This window comes from Peromyscus maniculatus, chromosome 4, assembly GCF_049852395.1.
Source record: "Peromyscus maniculatus bairdii isolate BWxNUB_F1_BW_parent chromosome 4, HU_Pman_BW_mat_3.1, whole genome shotgun sequence".
Classification (NCBI taxonomy): domain Eukaryota; kingdom Metazoa; phylum Chordata; class Mammalia; order Rodentia; family Cricetidae; genus Peromyscus; species Peromyscus maniculatus.
This window is the reverse complement of record NC_134855.1, coordinates 64,636,340-64,661,998: the sequence shown is the minus strand read 5'-3', so window position 1 is coordinate 64,661,998 and position 25,659 is coordinate 64,636,340. Positions and strand designations below refer to the sequence as shown.

The 25,659-nt window shown below is 36.4% G+C and overlaps 2 protein-coding genes across 2 annotated transcripts; one reads left to right on the top strand and one right to left on the bottom strand.

Annotated features, from left to right (window-relative positions):
• Window positions 1–9,791: 9,791 nt before the first annotated feature.
• Window positions 9,792–10,724, top strand: LOC102915713 (olfactory receptor 5I1-like). Its single transcript, XM_006989750.3, has one exon. It carries the CDS (start codon window positions 9,792–9,794, stop codon window positions 10,722–10,724), a length of 933 nt encoding a protein of 310 aa, XP_006989812.2.
• A 9,458-nt stretch (window positions 10,725–20,182) lies between these two features.
• On the bottom strand, window positions 20,183–21,130 carry LOC102915402 (olfactory receptor 5W2-like). The gene has a single exon (XM_006989749.3). The coding sequence runs from the start codon at window positions 21,113–21,115 to the stop codon at window positions 20,183–20,185; it is 933 nt and encodes a 310-aa protein (XP_006989811.2). The 5' UTR covers window positions 21,116–21,130.
• Between the last annotated feature and the right edge of the window lie 4,529 nt (window positions 21,131–25,659).

The window sequence follows — 25,659 nt, the reverse complement described above, 5'->3', positions numbered from 1 at the left end:
AATTGAAGACCCTGACGTTAATCTGCACACCAATGAATACCTAATTTTTGACAAAGAATTCAAGATCATACAATGGAAAAAAAATATTGTCAACAAATGGTGCTGGTATAACTGGATGTCAACATGTAGAAGATTATAAAAAATCCATATCTATTTACACGCACAAAACCCAAGTCCAAGTGGATCAAAGACCTCAACATAAATCTAATTGCACTGAGGCCGGGCGTTGGTGGCGCACGCCTTTAATCCCAGCACTCGGGAGGCAGAGGCAGGCGGATCTTTGTGAGTTCGAGGCCAGCCTGGGCTACCAAGTGAGTTCCAGGAAAGGCGCAAAGCTACACAGAGAAACCCTGTCTCGAAAAACCAAAAAAAAAAAAAAAAAAAAAAAAAAAAAAAAAAAAAAAATCTAATTGCACTGAATGTGATAGAAGAGAAAGCAGGAAGTAGCCTTGAATGCACTGGCACCGAAGACTACTTCTTAAATATAACACCAGTAGCACAGACATTGAGAGCAAGAATTAATAAATGGGACCTCCTGAAACTTAGAAGTTTCTATAAGGCAAAGGATATAGTAAATAAGGCAAAATGACAGCCTACAGAATGGGAAAAGATCTTCACCAACCCCACATGTGACAGAGGGCTGATCTCCAAATATATGAAGAACTCAAGAAATTAGACATCAAAATACCAAACAATCCAATTAAAAAATGGGCTACAGAATCAAAAAGAATTATCGACAGAGGCATCTCAAATGGTTGAAAGACATTTAAGAAATTGCTCAATATCCTTAGTCATCAGGGAAATGCAAATCAAAATGACACTGAGATACCATCTTACTCCTGTCAGAATGGCTGAGATCAAAAACATTGGTGACCTCTTATGTTGGAGAGGATATGGAGCAAGAAGAACACTCCACTGTTGGTGGGAATGCAAACTTATACAGCCACTTTGAAAATAAGAATGGCAGTTTCTCAGAAAATTGGAAATCAATCTACCTCAAGACCTAACTATACCACTCTTGGACATATACCCAAGGGATGCTCAATCATACCACAAGTACACAAGCTCAACTATATTCATAGTAGCATTATTTGTAATAGCTAGTACCTGGAAACAACCTAGATGCCTCTCAACCAAAGAAGAGATTAAGAAAATGTGGCACATATACACAATAGAGCACTACTCAGCAGTAAAAAACAATGACATCATGAAATTTGCAAGCAAATGGATGGAACTAGAAAATATCATCATGAGTGAGGTAACCCAGACTCAGAAAGACAAACCTGATATGTACTCACTCATAAGTGGAGACTAGATGTAAAACAAAGGATAACCAGACTATAATCCACAGCTCCAGAGAAGCTAGGTAACAAGGAGGATCCTAAGAGGGATGCATGGATCACTCTGGAAAGGGGAAATAGATGAGATCTCCTGAGTAAACTGGGGGTGAAGGGGGGGATAGAGGGTAGGGGATGGGGGATGGGAGTATAGGGAATGGGATGGTAGAGCTGGAACAGGGGAGGAGTGGGAGAGCAATGAGGGAGATACCTTGATAGAGGGAGACATCATGGAGAAAACGAGAAACCTGGTGTGAGGGAAATTTCCAGGATGTCTCCAGCTTAGAATACTAGTAGTGGTGGAGGTGCTGCCTGAACTGGCTTACCCCAGTGATCAGATTGGTAAATGCCCTAACTGTCATCATAGAGCCTTCATCCACTAACGGATGGAAACAGATGCAGAGAGCCATGGCCAAGCATGAGATCCAGAAGTCCAGTTGAAGAGAGGGAAGAGTGATTCTATGAGCAAGGGGCATCAAGACCATAATGGAGAAACTTACAGATACAACCAAACCAAGCTAATGGGAACTCATGAACTTTGGACCAACAGCTGTGGAGCCTGCATGGGACTGGACTGGGCCCTCTGCATGTGCAAGACACTTGGTCTATTTGAGGGGCACCTGACAGTGGGAATAAGATCTATCCCTGGTGCATGAACTGGCTTTTTGGAGCCCATTGACTATGGTGGGATACCTTGCACAGCCTTAATTCAGGGGGAGGGCCTTGTACCTGCCTCAGATGAATGTGTGGGCATTGCTGAATCCCCTTGGGAGGCCATATCTTTATAGAGGAGGGGTTAGGAGGGTGGGCTGGGGGAAGGCTTGGGGAGAGTGGGATGAGGGATGAGTAGATATCTATGGTTGGTATGTGGAATGAATAAAAATTTTCTTAATAAAAAGTTTAAAGTTCAAAAAATTAATTTATCTTTTGCTTCCTGAGTTTTTTGAATTTGTTCAGGGCATTTTAATGAAGAAGGATATATGTTTTTTAAAAGTTGACTATAGTTAATCTACAAAGATTAAGTCAAACATCATCAATACTATGTGTTGTACCACAGTTTCCTCCAAAGTGAAACTAACAGATTTTCTGCCCCCACCACAATAGTAAGTTTCTCTACTGACACAGTAAGCCAGATCAAGCCAAACGGAAGAAGTAGAACAACAGGTATATTTGAAAAATGCAATGTTCGTTTGGGTCTTTGAATCACAGAGATTTTGGACTGAGGAGTTGCACCACCAAAAGAAGGCAGGGAGAATTTTTAGGTTGTACACAAGGGATGACTCATAGCCAGAAGTTGCTTGGGTCCCACCCAACCCCCCCGTGGTCCAGACAAATTTCTCTCACCCATGGTCCTGCAGCCACTCAGACCTAAGTAAACACACAGAAGCTTATATTGTTTACAAGCTGTATGGCCCATGGCTTTACCTACTTGCCAGCTAGCTCTTTTATCTGAAATTAATCCATTTCTGTAAATTTATATGGTGCCACATGGCCATGGTGTTACCTGTCTGCTGAAATGTTATTGCTCCTTCAGTAGCAGGCTCATGTCTCTCTGCCTCTGTCTTTCTTCTTTCCCTGTCTCTTTCCTTGGATTTCCTGCCTTCCTCTAAGCTGCCTTGCCATAGGCCAAAGCAGCTTATTTATTAACCAATGGGAACAACATATATTCATAGTGTACAGAAAGACATCCCCCAGCAGGGACTGACAATGTTTGACCCAGGCTGGGTTTGTACCAAAGTAGAGTCAAAAGCTGAGCACTTAGGCAGGCCCTTGAGCAGCTGACAACTTCAGGGAATAATGTTGCAGTAGCTGCCAAAAATGCAGAACTTGGCTTTTTGTTGCCTTTCCTTTGTTCTCAGGTGGTAACATGAATCTTAAAAGCTTTTTTTAATAAAACACCCAGAGCTAGATATTGGGGTGAGTGCTGAAAGATCAGAGGAATAGAACAAGCAAGCCACAAGTTCTTACCGCTAGGAAATCCTTAGCCCAAGAGAGAGCAACTTCTTGTATACTCATGCCTTATATATCCATCTGTGCCCGCCATCTTACTTCCTCTCTCCGCCCAGCTACATCACCTTCCTCTTTCTACCCAGCTCTGTCACTTTCTCAGCTCCCTCAAGGAATGTTCCTGAGATCTTTTGCCTTGCATGACACCCAGGTCCCCCCTCCCCACTTTGCCCCTTGTCAGTTTGAAGAAGCCTCAAGAACTCAGCACCCTTGTTTTCCACTTGCTTCCATAACTCACCTTTAAAAAAAAATAATCAAAATGGAGGAATGTTAATATTCTGACATGCCCTCTTGAAATCCCACCCCTTGGGGCTACCCTGCATTTTGACATAGAAGCCTCTTCTTAGGGAAAAATCCTGCCCATTCGTCTCTGTCTCTGTCTCTCTCGTCTCTCTGTCTCTGTCTCTCTCTCTCCCTCTCCCTCTCTCCACTCCCATGAGGTTTATATCCCTCAACCTCTCTTTCTTTTCTCTCTCTCTCTTCTCTCCCACTTTCCTATCTTCTCTCTATCTCTCTATTATAATAAAACATTTCCATGCAGATGTAGCATCTGGGTTGTGAATGTCTACCTGCCGCCACGTCCACCTGGAGTGGGTTGCCTGCTAGCCTGCCACTGCATCTACCCAGTGTGCCAGCATATTTTCCTGCACTCGTGGGATACCCTCAGGGTCCTGGTGTACTATGTCATAAGGTTCTCCAGTCCCAGAGATCCAGGCCAGAGAATCCACATGCCCAAACTAGAGCAGGGAGATTATATAAGTTGTGGCAAGGGGTGATGATGTTTCCACCACAAGCTGGGTTTGTTTGTGACCTTGTATGGTAAAAACTGAGTGCTTTGGTGAGGATTTGAAGGGGGGCAACTTCAGGGGAGGAAACAGCAGTAGCTGCCAAGAATGTAGAACTGGGATGTTTGGTGCCTTTCCTCTCTTTGGAGACTTTCTGAGCAGGTGGGGTTTGGAGAGACAGGAATAGGGCTTCTCAGACTATGCTGAAGTGAGCTGAATGTTCCAACTGAACACCTACCTTCCCTGCCTCTTGACCAATATTCCAGCCTTCCTGGGCCATGAGGAAGAAGCCCTATTCTCAGCAGGAAGTAACTAAAAAAGAGACGATATCACCCATTTATCATCAACAAAAAGTTGGAATGTCTAGTCCCTCAAGAAATTCCTTTTCCCAAGGTCAGTCATTGAGACAAAAGCCACCATTCCCTCAGGGGCTTTTAGAAAGTTCTTTTTTTTTTTTCTGAAAAAAATGGGAGTCATTCTCCTTATCTCTGGCAAGAGGGACCAGTTGCTCTTCCATTAACATATAATTATGGTGGCTATTAACTTGTCAAGGTGAAAGGTATCCTCTGGGCTCCCTCAGCACCCCACCCCAGCTCATAAGCCCCTTTTCTCTGGCTCCATTTAACCCTGGAAGTCTTTCCTGTCACTTCTCTTTGCTTCCTTGAGAGACAGCTGTGGCAATGTGGAATAAACTTTCCCTTTTTACCCACAAAGTAGCTCTTTTGGTTACTTTACTAAAGGAAGACTTTAGAAAATACTGTAATCTTGGGTAGCTAGAATTTAAATTCAGTATAGATATAAATATATTACATTCATAGTTTGCTTTCTATCAACAGGTTGACTTTCAAAATCTAATTATAAAAAATTGAGCTATGTTCAATGAATGAAAGAAAAAATATAAAAGGAAGGAAAGGACATCACTGTTCCTAGGCATGGTAGAAGAGAAAGTTTATTGTAAATGTGTGGGAGAGCATAATCAAATGCAGGGATATCTGGAAGTGTCCAAATTGGTAATAACCAGACTAAACTGGGCCATGTGTAAGAGGGGGAGGGGAAGAGAGAAAAGAGAAAGAGGAGAGGGGAACAAGGGGCAGCAGTTAGGAAGCCAAAGGTCCAAAAAGAGAAGGCAACCAAAATATCTGGATTATATAAACAAGTACCTCTTGGGGAAGGGCATGCAAGCCAGACCCTATATCAGGTAGAGACTGAGGGATGCTTGGAGAACCTGGTCTCCAAGGTGGGCAGGTTTGCTTTGATTAAGTAGGCACCTCAGCTGTTTGTCTTGAGTGTGAAACTTAACATCCCAACCTTTTTGTTGATAACAATGAATGCTAAGGGTGACATGATTATCTATGACTACTTACTGTTGATATTGGGGCATCTTTGAGGACCCAAAAAGGTGGAATGTTGGCCAAGTCCAAGAAGAACATGCTGTTTCACTCATTGTCTATGCTCTGCAGGACCATCTGGGTCTAGGGATGTGCAGGCAGCAGCTGGAACAGTGTGCAGTTTTTAATTGATTGGAAATTTGCTTAAACAGATGTATATTAGGGACAGAAGGTAATATTAAAGAGTTTAGGGGAAATTTTTTTAGGTTCTGGTAATTGTGGGAGGGGAGTCCCAAGACCAGGGAGAGGTGGTGGAGATCCCACCGTCAGGAAAAGGCAGGTGGGAAAACAAGCTGTTGATTGACAGTACTTATCTGGAGTCAATTTGACCTGTGGAAGATGGATCCAAGTCAATTTCCGAGGCTTACAAGATTTTTTTTTAAGTTTACAAAGAGAGATATGTTTTAGATATGTTAACATTACCACTGTTTATAGTCTGTACTGAAATCCACATTGTAAATGCCTTTGAGTCATAGTAAAAGCTTGGGACCCCAAAACTAATTCTGGGTTCAAAGTATTAACACTCCTTTCTCTATCCAGAAGACTGGGTGTATATAAATTAGACATGTTTTTAGCACACTGAGAAGCACTTTTAAGTTTACACTTAGAAGACAACCAAAGAAAATTTAAAAATCTTAAGCTTGTGACTATGATAAGAGTAGTTAGTGTTTACTAGAGCTAGATTAATAGCTTATCAGAACTCCATTGATTACTGTTAAGACTCTGAACTTTTGAAGTCTTAATACAACAGTAGCAACTCCAGGGAAAGTTTGAAACTTTACATTCATTTTATTTATTACAATTACATTAAATGTATTTATTTTATCTATAAATAGATATGCTATTCCAATTCATTCCACTATTTTTTTTTTTTGCGTATAATATTGTGTCATTTGAAAAACTGTTGGGGTTATTTAAATCACAAGGCTAACAAATACTATTAAATTTTCTGTATAATCAAAAATTTGGGGGCCGGGCAGTGGTGGCACACGCCTTTAATCCCAGCACTCGGGAGGCAGAGGCAGCGGATCTCTGTGAGTTCCAGTCCAGCTTGGTCTACAGAGTGAGATCCTGAAAAGGCACAAAGCTACACAGAGAAACCCTGTCTCAAAAAACCAAAAAGGAAAAAAAAATTGGTAAGTCAAGACAATCATTTGTTTCATCACTCCATTTTGTGCTTAATCAATTCCTTGGTGAAACTGTTTAATTGCTCACTTCTTTTCTTATGGGAATTTGGATACCAGTGTTTGGCTCTTCGAAGCTCACATGGGATTAAAGGCCTAAAAGCAAAACTTAAAATGTCCTCCTTTTCCGAGGAAGCACAGCCTTCTTAAGGGAGGCATAGTTTCTTCAAAGAACACTGAAGGTGTGTACAAAATGGACTTAGACAAATGCTACTATCAATTTATATTTTTTGTTTAAGTGTTACACATGTGGTCTGGATGAAAGTGAACTGTGGCTCACAACAGTGAAGGAGAAGGTGAATGGAAGAAAAGGCATCTGTCTGGTAAGGGTTCTAATCACAGTCCTCAGATATTGACACTGGTTGGGATTGGAGTGGTTCAGTTCCCACAGTCACTACCTACAAAGCTGATTGATGACTGACTTTGAACAAAACCATGTCCTTGCAAGCTTTTATACTTTTGGTGATTCCAACCAAAAAGTCAGCAATAAATCCCACTACACTCAAGTGTGATATTCTTAAGACATCACTCTGTATTAGTAGACTCTGAGGTGACATCTAAATAGGAACACATTTATTTCTGTAAAGTATTAGTTAATAAATTAAATAGAGCCACACATAATGGAACATACCTTTAATTCTAGTACTTTGGGAGGCTGACAAAGGTGGATTTCTGTGAGTTAGCGGTGAAGCCAGCCTGGTCTAGAGGTGAGCTTCAGCCAAGAAAGCCTACATAGGGAGACTCAGCCTCAAAACAAAAGTAACAAAGGAACATGAAAAAAAAAAAAAAAAAAAAAACCGATTCAGATAGCAATTGAAGTGAATGTAATTTGTAAAAGACATTGATTTCCTCTTATGCTATCTTCATGATATCATTACCTATAAAGAAGCATGTAACAATCCTGCAGAAGAGATTATTGCATTCAAAGAAAATCTGTGATGGAAGTGTAAGAATTTATACGGGTAATTAGATGGAGACTTTTTTGGTCTCCTTCAGAAATGCCCTCTTCTTGTCGAACCATTTTCTAGAACATGTTTGTTTGCCTTCTTTTCTGACTCATTTGAACTTTGACAGTGTTGAGTCATTTACTTCCCTATATTCAATTTTGTTTCAGGTTTAAATTTTTATTCTTCATTATGTTTTCCATCTTGAAACATGCACCAATCTTGAAAGACTATCACAGTTATCCTTTCCTATTAAATGGAATTTTTGTCACCTGTAATTCAGTCATTAGATATGATGGTCTCTGGTAAAATGTCCCATTGGCAAAGAAAAGAATTTTGCATTACTATTCAGACCGGTATGGCATTTAATTTTGCAGATCATGCTGACCTTTTTTGTGTGTTGTTCTTTAAATGATAAGCATAAAGGAAGCTGCTGCATAGAAGCAGGTTCTTGGGTGAAGGACACTAATTTGATGATCTATGTACTTTGCTTTTCCTTTGCTTTCTGAGCCATTACCATTGTGACAGCTTTAGTCAGGTCTAGTATGTGTAGTTATGAAAGAAAGGACTACAATTCCATGAGATTTGGGATTTCCTGTGAGAAACTTACTTATATTTTCAGACTATAGATATACAATATTTGGCTACTATTCCAATGGTATTTTATTTTTCCAGCTGACTTCAACTATTAATTTTTAAAGTAAAATTATTTAGGTTGAACCAGGTTGAACTGAATCCCCAGGGGAGTCTTTGCCCTGGAGGAGATGGGAATGGGGGGTGGGCTGGGGGAAGGTGGGGAGGTGAGAGGACAGGGGGATCTGTGGCTGATATGTAAAATTAAATTAAATTATAAAATTAAAAAAACCTTTTATCCCATACATGAAATTTTTACATATTTATTTGGATCATGGGTTGAAATAAGTTAATATTGATATCTTAAGAGATCAAACTTATTTTGACTTTTAGTTTGTTGATAATGAATACTTACTAAATATTTGGGACATAAAATGTGATTTTGAAATTACATGTCCACATAGTTCTGTAGATAAATGCTATTATAATGTCAAAAATGCACATCTGAAAATAAAACTACAGTATACAAATGACATATTCCAAATCACAGAAATAGAACCATCTGGTTATTTAAATCCAAATGCAAACTTTTCTTTTATGTAGTAGGAGAGGGAACAATACTTTGTCTATCCACATTAATGGGTTTTATGTGTATAATGATGGTCTATATAGATCAACAGCCATATAAAGGTCAATGAATTAGAGTGATAGGTAAATACAAATATTTCAGTTTTTGAAAAACATACTAAGAACATGAAAGCACTCCTGGATATATTTTATGACCAAGACTGAATGCAACAAATTTGTAAATGTGATCAATTGTTTTTATCATTTTGATTCTATATTTAAACAGTTTGTGAAATCATTCAGAATTACTTTCTTGCCATTGAGAATATGATGAGGTTGGGGAAGGAAACACCCATTTATTTGTATATATTAAGAAATGTGCTCTAATTCTGATTATAGATGATGAACCTCAAACATGGTGGATGTTTGTCTTGCTGGACATTTGTTTGCTGATGAAAAATAGAGCTGGGACTTGCTGAAGAATGATTCCTAGTTTTTGTTTTTTTGCTATTCATGGCAGCTGAACAATGCTAAGGACATCCTTTGTTCCTCACTTGGGAACCATATCTCAAAGTAAAAAAGTTTCTTACTCCTTTGTTGGCAAAGTTTCTTCTGGAACTGATACACTTTTATCTACTATAGCAATTAATGGGGAAACATACAGGAAAACAGACCAATTTATTCCTAGTTGTAAAACCACATACTGATTAGAGTAACCCTTTGACCAAGGCAATAGAGTGCTAAGGAAATTAAAGGTAAAGTGTCATCCGTGTTCAGAGTCTACAACCAGTTTGCCAGTAAATATGAGGTACGGAAAACTTGAAGAAGACATACTATAAATTCAACATGTGGCATCAAGGTTGAAAATTTATTAACTAACATGCTATTTTTCTTACTCTATGAGTATGATGTAGATTACAAATCTCTTTGCTACTGATTTTGAAATTTATTTCTTTTCTCGGTTTCTATTCTGTCTTGGCTACAGAACCCAAAATTCGTACAAATAATGAGACTGGAGAACAGCACTGTGAAGACTGAATTCTTTCTCCTGGGATTCAGTGACCATCCAGAGCTCCAGAGTCTTCTCTTTGCTATGTTTTTCTCTATCTACTCTGTTACTCTTATGGGAAATATTGGGATGATCTTATTGATCACAGTCAGTTCTAACTTACACATCCCCATGTACTTTTTCCTCTGTATGCTGTCATCCATAGATGCATGCTACTCTTCTGTCATTGCTCCCAAGTTACTTGTGGATCTGGTTTCTGACAAGAAGACCATTTCTTACAATGGCTGTGCTACGCAGTTATATTTTTTCTGCTCTCTGGTTGATACAGAATCTTTCCTCTTGGCTGCCATGGCTTATGACAGGTATATTGCAATCTGTAACCCCCTGCTTTATACTGTAATTATGTCCAAGAGAGTGTGTGCTCAGCTAGCAATTGGAGCATTCATGGGTGGAACTATGAGTTCAATAATTCACACCACTAATACTTTCCAGTTATCATTCTGCTCCAAAGAAATTAACCATTTCTTTTGTGATATCTCTCCACTCTTCTCTCTGTCCTGCTTTGATACCTACACACATGACATCATTTTGGTAGTCTTTGCAAGTTTGGTGGAAGCTATCTGTCTTCTTGCTGTTCTCCTCTCATATGTATGTATTATAGCAGCTATCCTCAAAACAGGTTCTGCAGAGGGAAGAAGGAAAGGCTTCTCTACTTGTGCTTCTCACCTGACAGTGGTCACTATTTATCATGGTACCCTGATTTTCATTTATTTGCGTCCTAGTACAGGCCATTCAATGGATATTGACAAAATGACCTCTGTGTTCTATACATTGATTATACCCATGCTTAATCCCCTGATATATAGTCTCAGAAACAAAGATGTCAAAATTGCCTTTAGAAAAATTATGAGTAAAAAATTATTTTCTTAGACAAGTGAAAATAGATCTCACAGCTTTAGTAATTTATTTCAGTTTTTATTCTAACATTTGGAATAGTCAGTTGAATATTTTAACTCCACAACTGTATGAATAATGAGGTACCAATCAGAAAAAAAAGTCCAGAGCCTAATGTTGAAACTAGGATCTTCCTTGTTGCTTTCTTTATCATTTTTTAAGTTGCTATGCTTAGTATTTGTTTTATGAAAGCTTGACTTTTCACTTAATTTCATTGACTTTTATGTTAACTTATCTCCATAATTCTCAATAATCACTACAACTTTAATTAGCTCTTTGAACCTTGGTATAAAATAAAATAAATTTGATTCAAATGTTTTCTTTTGTCATTTTGATTCATAAGTAATATATACCTTATTTGTGGCTTACTTGTTCAAATAGAACTAATTTTTAATTCCTCAAATATTAAGCTGTACTTTTTTCTGAATACACTTTTAATTCCAAAAGACAATTTCTATTTTAAATCTCAATCAAATGATGGATGTAATTTTATTTGTTTTCTGATGACTCATATAATTTATCTTTTCTACCTTTCTTTGTAGTTGTATTATGTTCTGTCCCACTTCCATAGCTATTCATTCCTATTCACTAATTATTCCCACAATGTTGATTACTATGTTTTCCTTCATGTACAAGCTAAGTGCTTTTTTTATTGAAATAAATATCAGTTTACTATTAATTGCTTTTAGTTTACTTTGTGTAATTCTAATATTAAAAAAAACATGATTTTTTTCTCTTGTAATGTTTTTCCTTAATTCCTAAGAGTGGGTACTTGCTGTGGATGATTGCTTGATAAATAAAAGGCTGATTAGTCAGTAGCCAGACAGGAAGTATAGGCAGGACAAAGAGAGAGGGGAATTCTGGGAAGTGGAAGTCTGAGTCAGGAGGCGCTGCCAGCTGCCACCACCATGAGAAGTAAGATGTAAAGATACAGGTAAGCCACGAGCCATGTGGCAAAGTATAGATTTATAGAAATTGGGTAATTTAAGGTGTAAGATCCAGATAACAAGAAGCCTGAGCCATTAGGGCAAACAGTTTAAATAATATAAGCATCTGTGTGTTTATTTGAGTCTGAGTGGCTGCCAGCCCAGGCAAGCCTGGAGATAACTCCAACTACAGGTACTTCTACATAAGTGTATTTTATAAGATATCATGGAATTAGTTGGCTCCTTAAATAATAACATACAGGTTGTATGAAAATTATATATGTTGTATAACTTCATTTTTGATTGAAATGTATTTTTTCAGTGGTTGCAAAATATTTTCTCAATGATTGAGTGGTCTTTAAATCCCTTGATCTCTAATTATGGTCTTAAAATTGTCAAGGGGATCTGTGGTAACGAGGGCACAGATAGGAAATGAAACCTATGAGTGGTAGATGATGGCTTGTTTTCCTGTTCTGTAAGACAAATGCAAATGTTGCAGGAATAACATAAACCAAATAAGACAAACATGAGTTTAAATTGAGGGGATGAATTAAATGGAAAGGCTTATGATACTAAAAAATGTATGTTAAATTTTAATTCTAGGCCAGGGTTCTAGTCACTGAAGTAGGCAATATTTTATAAACAATAATTTCCCCATAAGTATGTAATGTAATAGAGATCTGACCAACACAAGCTTTAAAAAGTGAAGAAAGATTTGCACCTTAATATTAAATTCAGTAAAGATTTCAGCTTTAATAGCCAAGAGGAAATATTCTTTGAAGTGCCTGATAAGTCATGATTCTTTGTAAGTAAGTGTAAGTGTGGCATTCCAAATTTCCCTGTAGGCAAGGACATTGTAGGACAGTGTAAAATATTTTTCCTTAGGCTTCATTACTCAAGTGTGCTTTGGAATATAGAGCCTAGGACTTAGATGTTAGTGTAGCTAAAGCAGCTGGTCTAAGGAGGGATAGGAGATGGCTTGCATGGAATCCTATGCACAGCTCTACCCAGGACTGAAGGTGGCAAAAAGAAAACTACTCTATAGGTGGATGTTGCTTAGATTTTGCACACAGGTCCTGAGGATAGAAGGCATAAGTTGATTATGGTCAACTTGAGGAATATATTCTAAAGAGGACAGAATTAGAGATTCAAGTCTGCATTTCATAACATGATGATATAAATAATGTGATCTTTTCTTCCGTCATATATGGCTTAGTATGGTAGTAGACAGTCTCTTAAATAATTTCCCATATTATATTCTACAGTGTTCACATCAGCACCCTGTTTAAGAGTTAATATCCATGTGAGTTGATCACAAAACTACTATGTAAATAATCAGATACAGATTTGAACCCATATCTGTATCAAGAAACAAGTTCTTTTCCTTTATGTACATTTTATTGAAATACAAATGAAACTAACAATAAAAAAGTGAATCCTAACAATATGTAAAGACTGTTGTCTTCGTGGAAGAAGTTCTGTTTGCCTAAGGTCCCAGAACTTGTACTAAATCATGATGATTATCATCAACTCTGTGCCTAGTCTTAGAATCTTATACACTAATCTTTCAGGGATAAATCTTTATAACTATATGATTCAGTATCTGGAATTTCCTACTGGTAGGATGTTTGACAAACAAATAAAACTTATTTTTTCTAGAAAAGTTGATTGTTTTTAGTTCAGGTGTATAGCTCAGTGTTATGGCATCAGTTTAACATGGCCAAAATCATGGCTTTAATTACCAACAGACGAAAATTTCTATCTCTGTTTTTTCTAGTGGTTCCCATTGTTATATCTAATTAACAAGAGTAAAATTTTCAGAAAAATGCATACATTTTAATGGCATAAAATAAAAATCTGATGCATATCCACATATTTACAAAGGAAAGCATGAAAAAGAAGGTCTTCCTAAAATGCATTCAGCAAAAGAAGGTTTGGGAAATGGGGCCAAAATGAATAAATTGCCATACTATATAGGTACAAAATAGACATGAAAAACTACTATTAGAAGTCTATTTTGATTTATGTTTTAAAAACTACTTAGTTATCATGTATATTAACTCCACCTGGTCAGTCTTAATGTGTCATTTGCCATAAATTCTGTGTATGAAGGATGTGTGTCAAAGAAAGGATGTTCAAGGCACATAAGAATTCAGGTACCATAATACTCTAGGCAGTTTCATGTTTCTTCTGAAACACTGCTAGGACTCTGGCTATTATGTTTTTGCTGTTGTGAAGCTGTCCTTTAGCTCCACAAATGGAGAGCATGCTTATAATACAACATTCTCTGATTGTGTGTATTCTTGCAATTGATTTCTATGACAATTTTAATGATATCTACTATATTTTGGCATGATGATTGTGACACTAAAATACTGAATGGATTCTTTTAGGAAATAATAAGGCAAGATTCAAAGTGATATAACTACCTATATTTTCTAACCATGTTAATCAATTAAAGCACGTTGCCCTAGAGCTTTGTTAATTGTTTGATGCATGTGTAGATTGTTTGGAGTCATCCTGGGACACTTTTGATTTTATTAAACGTCTCTTCAATGCTTCCCTTTCTCTAGGGATACATCCTTCCACAGGTTATAGCCTACTCTGACAGCATATAAGCTTAACATCCTAGGGAGCCACCTCACCATGCAATGCCATGCCACTTCCATGCCTGTATTAAGCCCGAGCATGGTAAAAAACACATGATTAGTAACTGATTAGTTTTACATGTAGTATCCACTTATGAGTGAGTACATACCATGTTTGTCTTTCTGAGTCAGGGTTACCTCACTTGGGATGACTTTCTAGTTCCATCCATTTGCCTGCAAACCTTATGATGTCATTGTTTTTCTCCACTGAGTAGTACTCCATTGTGTATATGCACCACATTTTATTTATTCATTCTTCAGTTGAAGGGTATCTAGGTTGTTTCCAGGTTCTGGCTATTACAAATAATGCTGCTATGAACATAGTTGAGCATGTGCCCTTGTGGTATGATTGACCATTCCTTGGGAATATGCCCAAGAGTGGTATAGCTGGGTCTTGAGGGGAGATTGATTCCCAATTTTCTAAGAAAGCACCATATAGCACCATATAGACTGCTACTCACAACTCCAGGGAGGCTACCTAGTAAAGAGGACCCTAAGAAAGACACAGGGATTGCCCAATGACAGAGAAATGGATGGTATCTACATGAGCAAACTGGACGTGACGGGGGTAATGAAGGGCAAATGTTGAGGGTAAGAGAGCTTAGGGCAGCGGAAGAACCCAGCTGGGTCAAGAACAGAGAGGGAGAACAAGGAATAAGAGACCATGATAAATGAAGACCTCATGGCAATAGGAAGAAGCAAAGTGCTAGAGAGGTCCCCAGAAATACACAAAGATACCTCCATAATAGACTACTACTGGCAATGGTCAAGTGAAAGCCTGAACTGGTCTACTCTGGTGATCGAATGGCCAAACACCCTAACTGTGGTGCTAGACCTCTCATGCAATGACTGATAGAAGCAGATCCAGAGATCCATGGCCAGGCCCCTGGTGGAGCTCTGGGAGCCCACTCAGTGAGAAAGTAGGGACTGTATGAGGGAGATTTGTTGAGACCATGATTGGAAAAAGTACAGGGACAAATAGCCAATCTAGTGGAAATACATGTACTATGAACCAACAGCTGAGGAGCCCCTAACTGGATCAGGCCTTCTGGATAAGTGAGACCATCAATTAGTTTGAACTGTTTGGGAGGCCCCCAGGCAGTGGGACCAGGACCTGTCCTTAATGCATGAGCTGGCTGTTTGGAGCCTGGGGCCTATGCTGGGACACTTTGCTCAGCCTGGGTGAAGGGAGAAGGGGACTGGACCTGCATTGACTGAATCTACCAGGCTGAGCTGAATCCCCAGGGGAGTCCTTACCCTGAAGGAGATGGAAATGGGGGGTGGTTTGGGGGGAGGATGGGGGGGGTCAGGGATGAGGGGGGACAGGGAAATCCATGGCTGATATGTAAAATTAAATTAAATTATAAAATAAAAATAATAAAAAAGAACTCATTAGTTCAAGTAACTTCTGAGAGATACTTGAATTTTAATAGAGAATGTATCTTCTTAATCCTATGGTGAAAACAAGATAAAATTTTAAGACATCAGAAACAAAGAAATAAGGTAGATACAAATTAAAAATTTATTATATAAAATTGGATTTCCTAAAGGCAGTTATACTTCTAAGCATATTAGTCATCAAGTATATGTACTTTTAAAGTCCTTGCTTCAGAAAATTATTTGTCTGGCACTGAGTCAATGATTATCGTCAAGTGAGTTCAAAAGATACTGCTGGTACCAAAGAAAATCAGAGTCAATAATATGTCTAGACATGAACACAAGAAAACCTCTGTCTGAAGCCTGGGAACAACTCTGATCTATGAGAAGACCAGTGTGTTTCAATAGTATAAATATACTATGAGAGCTTCACTGCCTGGCATATTTGAAGTGGTTTATTTTTATTTATTTTTTTGTTTTTTTAGTCTCATACACAGGTATAATGCATCTTGGTCACATCCATCCACCATTCTTCTCTCCAGCTGCCTAATTCCCAGTAACATATGTCCCATCTCCCTTACAGTTTTATGTCATTTTTTTATAATAACCCACTTAATCAAAATTTGCTGAACATACATTTATGTGTAAGGGCTATTCAGTGAGATATGGGTCACCTATCAATGGCTACCATTCCAAAGATGAGTGGTTTCTTCAAAAACTCACAGCAGCCATCAGTTTCCATCATCTCCCCCACTAGACATGGAGCATCAGGGGCCCCTCCCCCAAGTCTCCACACTGGAGAGAACTTTGAGATATATTGGTCTCTGTTTGTAGAAGTACATGCTATGGTGTGCTGTTTATGTCAGAAGACATCCTGTTGGTTTTCTTCTTCTACCATAAAGCACCAGTGACCCATTTCAGGTCATAGGGCTTGGGAGCAGCCACCTTTTCCCACTTAGTCATCCTATCAACCAAGGGTATCTATGAGTCATTGTTTCTCTAACTTTACAAGCATAACTTCAATATTGATTTTTGTCAAAACTCAAGGAGATTAAACTCCAAGGTGAGATCCTACATCCTAACAAGCAGTGTTTGAATTAAAAAAATATAAATGTATACGATTATTTTCAAGTTTTATACATTAACAAAAACTTCTATGTTTCATATATATATATATATATATATATATAAATTAACAAGTGTATTGATGTAAATAAAACTACTTCTGCAACCAAAACGCAATTGAAAGGAAAATATAGCAATCATTTCAATGGTTTACATTATGTTAGGATATTCTGTGTACTTTAAAAAAAAATGATATGGAGTAGAATCATTCAATATGCAGTTACTATGATTGGTTTTTAGCCTTTTGTTCTGTGAGATTCCTGTCATCTAAGTTATTATGTTTGCTGATGGTACATTCATTTTCCTTATTGAATAGCATCATAATAACAATTGTATCAAATGTTATTTATTTAACCCCAAGTAATGGTAGTCTTATCAATTTTCTATACATTTGGTGTACATATAAACTTAGTTATATGAGGTGTAAAAGAGGGAATGTGATTTTTTGAGGGGTCTTAAGACAAGGATGTGCTCATCTTAACAAATTCTGCCAAATAGTTTCCCAATGAATACCAGCTTTCATTACTAAATGACAATATAGAGAGCCATATATAACAAATCTATCCATCCCAATAAACACTTGAAATCAACTTTGTCATTTCTTTTCACTTTAGTTCTTTTTTGGAAGAATCACAGAACTGCTCTTAGATGTTAACTTTGTTGACCTTATTCAACTTCTGTGATATATGGCAAAGGTTAAGTGTTATAGGAGGGACAGCTGGTGAGGCTTTTTCAGAAGCAGACTCACAAAGAGGTCATTATCAGTTTCTTTGGAGGCCAAATCAGGATTAAATTATCATAGTCTTTGCTCAAAGAGGAAGCTCTTTTACATTATTATAACTACAGTTTTTTTTCCCAAACCTTCCCATGATTAGTATGGGATTACATGATAGTAGGAGCCATAACACACTGAGAATAAATATGGCAGCTGGAAGATTCCACATATGTGATTTGCTATGGATCACCACTGAACAGAAGGGAAAAAATATCCAATAAGGAAGAACGGTGGACTGAATACCACAGTCACTTAGGGCACATTGAATGCCTACTTCAAAGAATAATTGCAGAGGAAGGAATCTCTGCATTTGCCTCTGATGTGAAAACAGGATTTCCACTTACACATTTAGCGCTATTGGATATACAACATACCAATATTATATGCCTCTGTGATTATTTGTTATAACTAAGTATCTAAACTTAACTTTCAAATACATAGTGTTCATGTTTTCAATGACAAAGCTGAAGGAAAAACATTGAGAGTAGAAACATACACATAGTGTTGATGTATTACACAGTCACTGATGATATCATATTTATATAATTTTACTTTCAATTACTTGTTCTCCTGGGCATGTATGAAAAGCAGAGAATCATAGAATGAAAGAGTAGGCTGGTTATTGAAGAGAACAATCCATGTAGACTAAAACCTTGTGATATATATTCCCATTGCAATTCTTAAAAAATGAAAAATAAATCAAAAGTTCATTAGTATCTCTATCAAATTTATGTGTAGATCATAAATCTAAGTTATATTAACACTTGATTTTTTTAACTTTTAGCTATTAAAATTCAGAGACATGAAAGTCTTTTCAATTTTATTTCCTATTTTTAGACATCTATTTCAGCTTAATATCCATATGTATTATTAATAAAATCTTCTTGTCTCAGTTCACACTTATTAGATGTGATTACTAGGTCAAGCAAAAGCATTAAAATCATGTATATTCCTAAGGCTTATCCAAAGTGGCACTAAATGAATACCTTTTATGGAATTAAGATATATTCTCTTTATATTCACTGTCTTACAATCTATAATCATTCCATGTATGACCTTAAACCACGAAGTACGTATTGAAAGTACATGTTATCATTAAATTTTATTTTCTTTTATTATTATTATTATTATTATTATTATTATTATTATTATTTGTTTTTTTGACACAGGGTTTTTCTGTGTAGCTTTGCACCTTTTCTGGAACTCACTTGGTAGCCCAGGCTGGCCTCGAACTCACAGAGATCTGCCTGCCTCTACCTCCTGAGTGCTGGGATTAAAGGCATGTGCCACCACGCCTGGCTTAATTTTTTTTTTATTTCACATACCAACCACTGTTTCCCTCCCTCCCATTCTCCTGTTCTCCTCACCTCTCCCCTGTGAAAACAGTCAATTTTTGATACACTATAGTTACAATGAAATCATGCAATTTTCTTATTTTCTTTTTTTAACTCATGTCTCATCTATAATGTAGGTAATGAAGTGATATTCAAAATATCAACATCATATCTGTTTTTGCGCCAGGGAGACTGGCAATCTACACAGACGCGGAAAGATTAAAAATACATAGAACAATGTAATTAGAGCAATGTCATTTAGAGAGAATTATTATGCTAATGGGTTTTTAAACAGGGCTGGAAAGGCAAAAGAGACTGACAAGCTGTGAAGTGGCAGAGTAGAGAGCTTTTCGCTTAGATTGGACAGTACCAGTGCTCCTTTCTTTTTATTTTTTAATCGTTTTCTTGTTTTATTTTTAGTTGACTCTGTAATATACAAATTCATGTGGTACAATGTAATGTCAGGAGTCACATGAACATTATATAACAATGAAGTCATCACAATTGTTGCATTCATTACCTAAAATATTTATCATTCCTGTATGGTACAATGCTAGAAATCATGTCTACTTATTTTGAGTTATACAATATAGTATAATTGAGTCTAGTCATACAAATTCGTACTACAAAGTCAAGCTTATTTCACCTTTTATATTGAACAAACAAAAACTAAGCATAAAGTAATCAAAAAATGAGTAAAGAGTACATAAAATATATAAGTAAATGTTTTCAGTAGAAGACATAAAATTGTCAGAAGTACGGTATAAATATTCAGCATCAGTACGTCCTAGGGAGTGAAACTTACAGGCACTTTGCTGCTTATTCTCCCCATCTCTTGTACACCTTCACTTATCTGACCAACTCAGCATCTCTGGATCCAGCTTCTGCATCTAAAGACCATCATCCTACCCAGAATTCTCTACTATTTCCTTCTCAGTAAAGTTTATGGTGCATATTTCAGTCTTTTCTTCTTGAGTATATATATATATAGTTTTTCTTTACTTTTCTTGTCTTTCAAAAACATAGTATTAAAAAATTATAAAGAAAACTCACACATATATTTGATATAGTGAAATACAGAATTTTTTTAAAACTACAAGTGATTTGTACACAGCAGTTACTAAAATAAATATTATAATAAAAAGTTATTTGAGGTTTATCTCATATTACACCTGATTTGAAGAAAAAAGAATATCAACTTACATGTTTATATTAAATATATACGCATATAAGAAAATTATCTATTTAATTAAACTGAAACTCTACCTCTCAGGTATTTTTTTGCACTTGATTTTACATCTTTGTTCCTGATGCTGTAAATCAGTGGGTTGAGCATGGGGATCACAAGAGTATAAAACAATGAGGTTATTTTGTCTTGATCCAGGGAATAAGCAGAACTTGGCCTGAAATACATGAAGAGCATTGTTCCCTGGAAAATTGCAACAGCAGTTAGATGGGAGGTGCATGTGGAGAAAGCTTTGAATCTCCCCTCAGCAGAGCGGATCTTCAAGACTGATGCGATGATGTAACAGTAGGAGACAAGGACTCCGGAGATGGTGCTCAGTTCAATAAACCCAAATAAGGTGAATATGACAAGTTCATTGACCTCTGTATCTGAGCAAGATAGTAATAGGAGAGGAGGGACATCACAGAAGAAATGGTTGATCTCACTGGACCCACAGAAACACAAGCGAAATGTCAAGGTTGTATGTGTCAAAGCGTCTACCATTCCAACCAGATAAACCACAGCCAGGAGCTGATAGCACACCATTCTGGACATGTCTACTGCATATAGCAAGGGGTTGCTGATGGCCTTGTACCGATCAAAAGCCATCACTGCCAGCAGCACACACTCAGCATCTGTAAAAATGCAGAAGATGAAGAACTGCAGAGAACAGCCAACAAATGGAATTGAATTGCTCTTGGCCACAAGGTCTACCAGCATCTTTGGTCCAACTGCAGTTGAATAGCAGAGGTCAGAGAAAGAGAGGTGGCTGAGGAAAAAGTACATTGGTGTGTGAAGCTGGGGGTCCATTCTGATCAATGTGATCATTCCAAGATTTTCAATGAGAATAATTAGATAAACAATTAGAAAAGTAGTAAATAAAATCACCTTGATTACAGGGTTATTGGTAATTCCCAAAAGAAGAAACTCAGTTTTTGAGCAATTCCCAACTTCCATTCTTCTTTGTTTTGTAAACTGTTTACAAATAATCAAAAAGATAAGTTAGGGATTGTTTTAAGTCCAAAAATATTATATATATATATTTTCCCTAGAATTCACTCTGTAGACTAGGCTGGTCTCAAACTCAGAAAGATCCCCTTGCCTCTGCTTCCTGCGTGCTGAGATTAAAGGTGTGTACCACCACTATACAGTTTGATATTTTTTCTTTAAATTGTTTCTTTTTATCCTCAGTAAACAGCACAGGCAAATATTATGTTTAAATAGAAATTATTATACAAGTCTATTGTAAGTTGATCATTCATACACTGTTTATGATAAGTGATTTATCTTGACGATTCTTACCCATTCTTAGGTAGTATATTTGAATGAATTACATATTGCCCCCATATTGAAAGTGATATAAAATATAACAAAGAAGGATACCTCAGAAGATATAAGGCAGCAAAATTCATTTGTTTGATAAAAAGAACACATTTATTGCTGTAAGGAATATATTTGAGTTTAACACTATTAACACTATTATTGTGGCTGCATATACATTAATAAATGGAAATCATTCTGATGATAATTTAGTGTCAATGTTTTATTGAACAATCAATTGTATTTTGAAAACATTTTCTACCACATTCCTTTACTGCTTTGTCAGGATTTTTCTAATCTCTTTGTTAAATTTACCAGATTTCAAATGATAAATGATGAAACAATTGGAAAGTGAGAAGACATGAAATAGCAGATTTTACTAGTTCTTAGCTTAGTTGTTAAAATGTAAATGAAAAAATGCAATAAAAATTTCTGAAGTTACAGGTGTCTAGTTCTCTCCTTTATGTTTGCACTCATATATATGTTGCCAGACTCCTATGAGCCTGTCTGTCCTTAGATGTGTAAATATTGGGATGCATATGGAAATGTGATTCTTCCTTTTTTTATACTGAAATATTGGAATTAATATTTAACTAACTTTCGATTGTTAATTGTATTATTATTTAATGAAACACAATTTAAATTACATGTACATTATTACTATAGATTATTTGCAACATAACGATTTACTGATGGCTTCAGAATAAATATGAACAAATAAATCCTCTTTAAAGTGTTTATAAATTAACAAGTGAAGTCATTCAAACACTCGTAGTACTAACAAGAAAATATCATTGCCAATTAGATTATATATTAAGTTTAACTGCATGAGTTGCTCACTTACACATCCCTCAATAACAATTGCTCAGTATTTTAATGAAAGCTGATTTATTTAAACATAAATAAATGATTACTAAATAAATTAGAAAGAAAGACATGAAGGAATGAAGAAGGAAACTAGCATACCTGAGATGATTCTTTCTGTTCTTATCAGGGACACATGATCTATATGTAGATGACATTTTACTTTCACTCAGAGGCTACTGGGACCTAAATACAATATACCTCTTCCTCTGATACACTATTTTATTCATCAATGGTTAATTAGTTTCTTTGATCATCCTTTTCCCCAGAGATACTTTGGCAGCTCCAGCAAAACTTGAAATTATAAATTTTTACATGTACTGTATGAGCTAATTAGCATCATTGATATCATATCCCTTCTCCAGGTCAAATAAAGGTTAAACAAGCAAAAAAAATCTTTTGGGCAAACACAAAAAGTGTACATTTTCAAAATGATCTATACTGTAATGTTTTTCTGGGTATTATAATAATAATCCACAGAGAGAACATACAGTACATGTGTTCATATCTACATTAAATCCATTAAATCCAACTTTTGCAGTAATATATTGAAGTAGACATGTATTATATGTAGCCAAATAATATGCTAACTCCTTTTCATTCTTCTATTTGGGTATTCCAGTAATAAGGACAGATACTAGGTTTAAGATATAGATAAATAATTGTTTCACTAAAACTTTCAACCCAGTCATCAGTGCTACAGTATTCAGATAGTGCTTCCCATAAGACAGTGGTAAAGATAGAATGAAGTGATTTTGAGATATTGTAACTGGAGAACTGATGAGGATTGTATTTGAACATTAAGGTTTGAAAAACAAGAACATTGATTCATACATAAGTCTAGCCATTTTCTCAAGCTCCTGTGTCAGTCCTAAATATTTTCAAATAACTCCACACATTGCAATATAAACCCACAAATTCAGGGAAATAATGCTTACAATTGGATCAGTTTATACTAAACTTTCATAAGACAAGATAAATTGTATTTTATCAAGACATATAATACATGCCATGAGAAAAAATATAGAAAGCACTTGAAAACATTAGCTACAATCTGAAGAAACACAACATGCTATTATGACAAAAAATATACAAAGAACACATAAATTCAATTTAAAATAGACAACAGATTTCATTCTTTATTTTTTTATTTTCTTAATTGAAAAATAGATTCTTCTTTCATATAATTCATCCTAACCACAGTTTCCCTTCCCTCTACTCCACCAGCTGACTCTGTCTCCTCTTTCCCCACAGATCCACTCGCCCTCTGTTTCCTCTCCAGAAAAGAGTAGAATTATGAAAGCTGACAGCAAACTAGGACAAAACAAGCTCCAGTCAGACAGAGTGAAAAAACGTACAGTTTTGTTCATCAGTTTGTAGAGCTTTGGTTTCTTTTTACTTAGTTCGTACACACTTGACCTAACATATGTATTCATATGATCCTCAAAATACATTTAATCATTATAAGAGAAAAAGACAGGGCAGGGCATGGAAATTTGCATGCTTTAATTACAGACTGTTCAGTGTCTTTCTTGCTTGCTAATGTTATGTTTCTTATGAGGCTTTCTGCCATGTTGTTGATTGGCTTGGTGTGAGCTATTAATACACAGACCATACTTCCCTTTCCAGGGTGATCCATGTGTGTCCCTCTTAGTGTCCTCCTCTCTACCTAGCTTCTCTGGGGTTTGCAGCCTGGTTATCCTTTGCTTTGCATCTAACGCTCACTATGAGTAAGTACATATCATATCGTGTCTGTCTTTCAGGAATATTTTTTCTGGTTCCATCCATTTGCCTACAAATTTCATGATGACATTGTTTTTTACTGCTGTATAATACTACATTGTATCCATTCTTATGTTTAAGAATTATCTATTCTTCTGTTGAAGGGCATCTAGTTTGTTTCCAGGTTCTGACTATTATAAATAATGCTGATATGAACATGGTGGAGCAAATGTCCTTGTGGTGTGGTTGAGCATCTTTTGGACGCTAAACTTTGTTTTTAACCACAGTTTGGAAAGAAAAGAAACTGCACAGTTAAGACATGAACAAATTCTGTGTATAAATTGCATATTAATAAGTTTAAAAAAGTAAATTAAAGACATAGAGGAAGAAATGACATGTCATTTAGAGAAAATACCAGAAGAAACACCTATGCACAGGTCATCTCTGTGGTCGGGGCTGTGTGAGGCCAGGGCGACTGTTTTATATCACAAACCTTTGAATGTAGAATGTGTCACCCACAAAAAAATATTCAATTAAAATTCATTCAGGGATGTGATAAAACATTAAAGTTTCAGTGGAAAGGAAAATGGGTCAAAGTTACTATTCAAGAAGGTAATACAAACAGCTAATAAAAAAATGTTAAGTGTTCAGATACATACCTCACCAAAGAAATTATGTGGTACTGTTTTATTGTCTAAATAAAAATAAAAGTAGGGAACTGCCTCAAAAACAAACGAACAAACAAAAAAACAAGACACACAGAAAAGGACCATTTTGTAACATAATTTAAGAATATTTGTTTGAATGAAAAGCCTCTTCATGGAGAGAAAATCCAACAATAGAAGGAGTAAGATATTAAACAAACAAATATTTCAAAGCTCAGCATGGGATATATTCCTGACTTTTTTTTTTTATTAAGGAGATCAAGAGGCATCCTAAAACACAGAGTATTGATATTATTCTCAACTTCCTACCATAACAAAGTAGTAAAGCTCTATTGCATGAAGGAGGCATATGCTTTAGTTTCAGAAGAGAGATACATAAATGAAGGTGGAACTCAGCTGGAGGCATCCTCCCTGGGGCATAGCTTTCATGTTGCTTGAAGTGCTATTCAGTCTTCTAGGGGAGAAAATTAAATAATTATCTTACCTTTCTGTGATGCCTGTCATTTACAGCATCTATTGACAGGCTTGTCGTGCCCGTTGATGAAGTAGTGTCATCAGTGTTATTGGGGTTAAGTAACTGCTTTCCCATTTGTCTTGAGCCCCACCCCTACCTGTAGAGTAAATCTGGAAATAAAATAATAGCTGGGAAGTTCATAGGTCCCGGGAAAATCCATTACTGTTATTTAGTTAAACGGACATTTTGTCAAGTTGTTTTCTAAATATTTGCATTTATGTGAATGGATTTTTGTTAACACAGTCTTGGTTGGAGAGACTTGTTTTTTGTAGTTGGCAATGATTAGTTCACAGAATCATCTGTGGATAAATGGGTAGGTAAAGAGGACTATTGAGTGCTCAGCCTAAAATTGAGCCCAGAGTTTAAGGATATATCACAGAAAAACAAAAAGTATGAGCCCCAGGATGGGAAGAAGT

Excerpts from the sequence above, each read along its gene's own strand:
- LOC102915713 (XM_006989750.3), top strand. The coding sequence starts at position 9,792 with ATGAGACTGGAGAACAGCACTGTGAAGACTGAATTCTTTCTCCTGGGA.
- LOC102915402 (XM_006989749.3), bottom strand. The coding sequence starts at position 21,115 with ATGGAAGTTGGGAATTGCTCAAAAACTGAGTTTCTTCTTTTGGGAATT.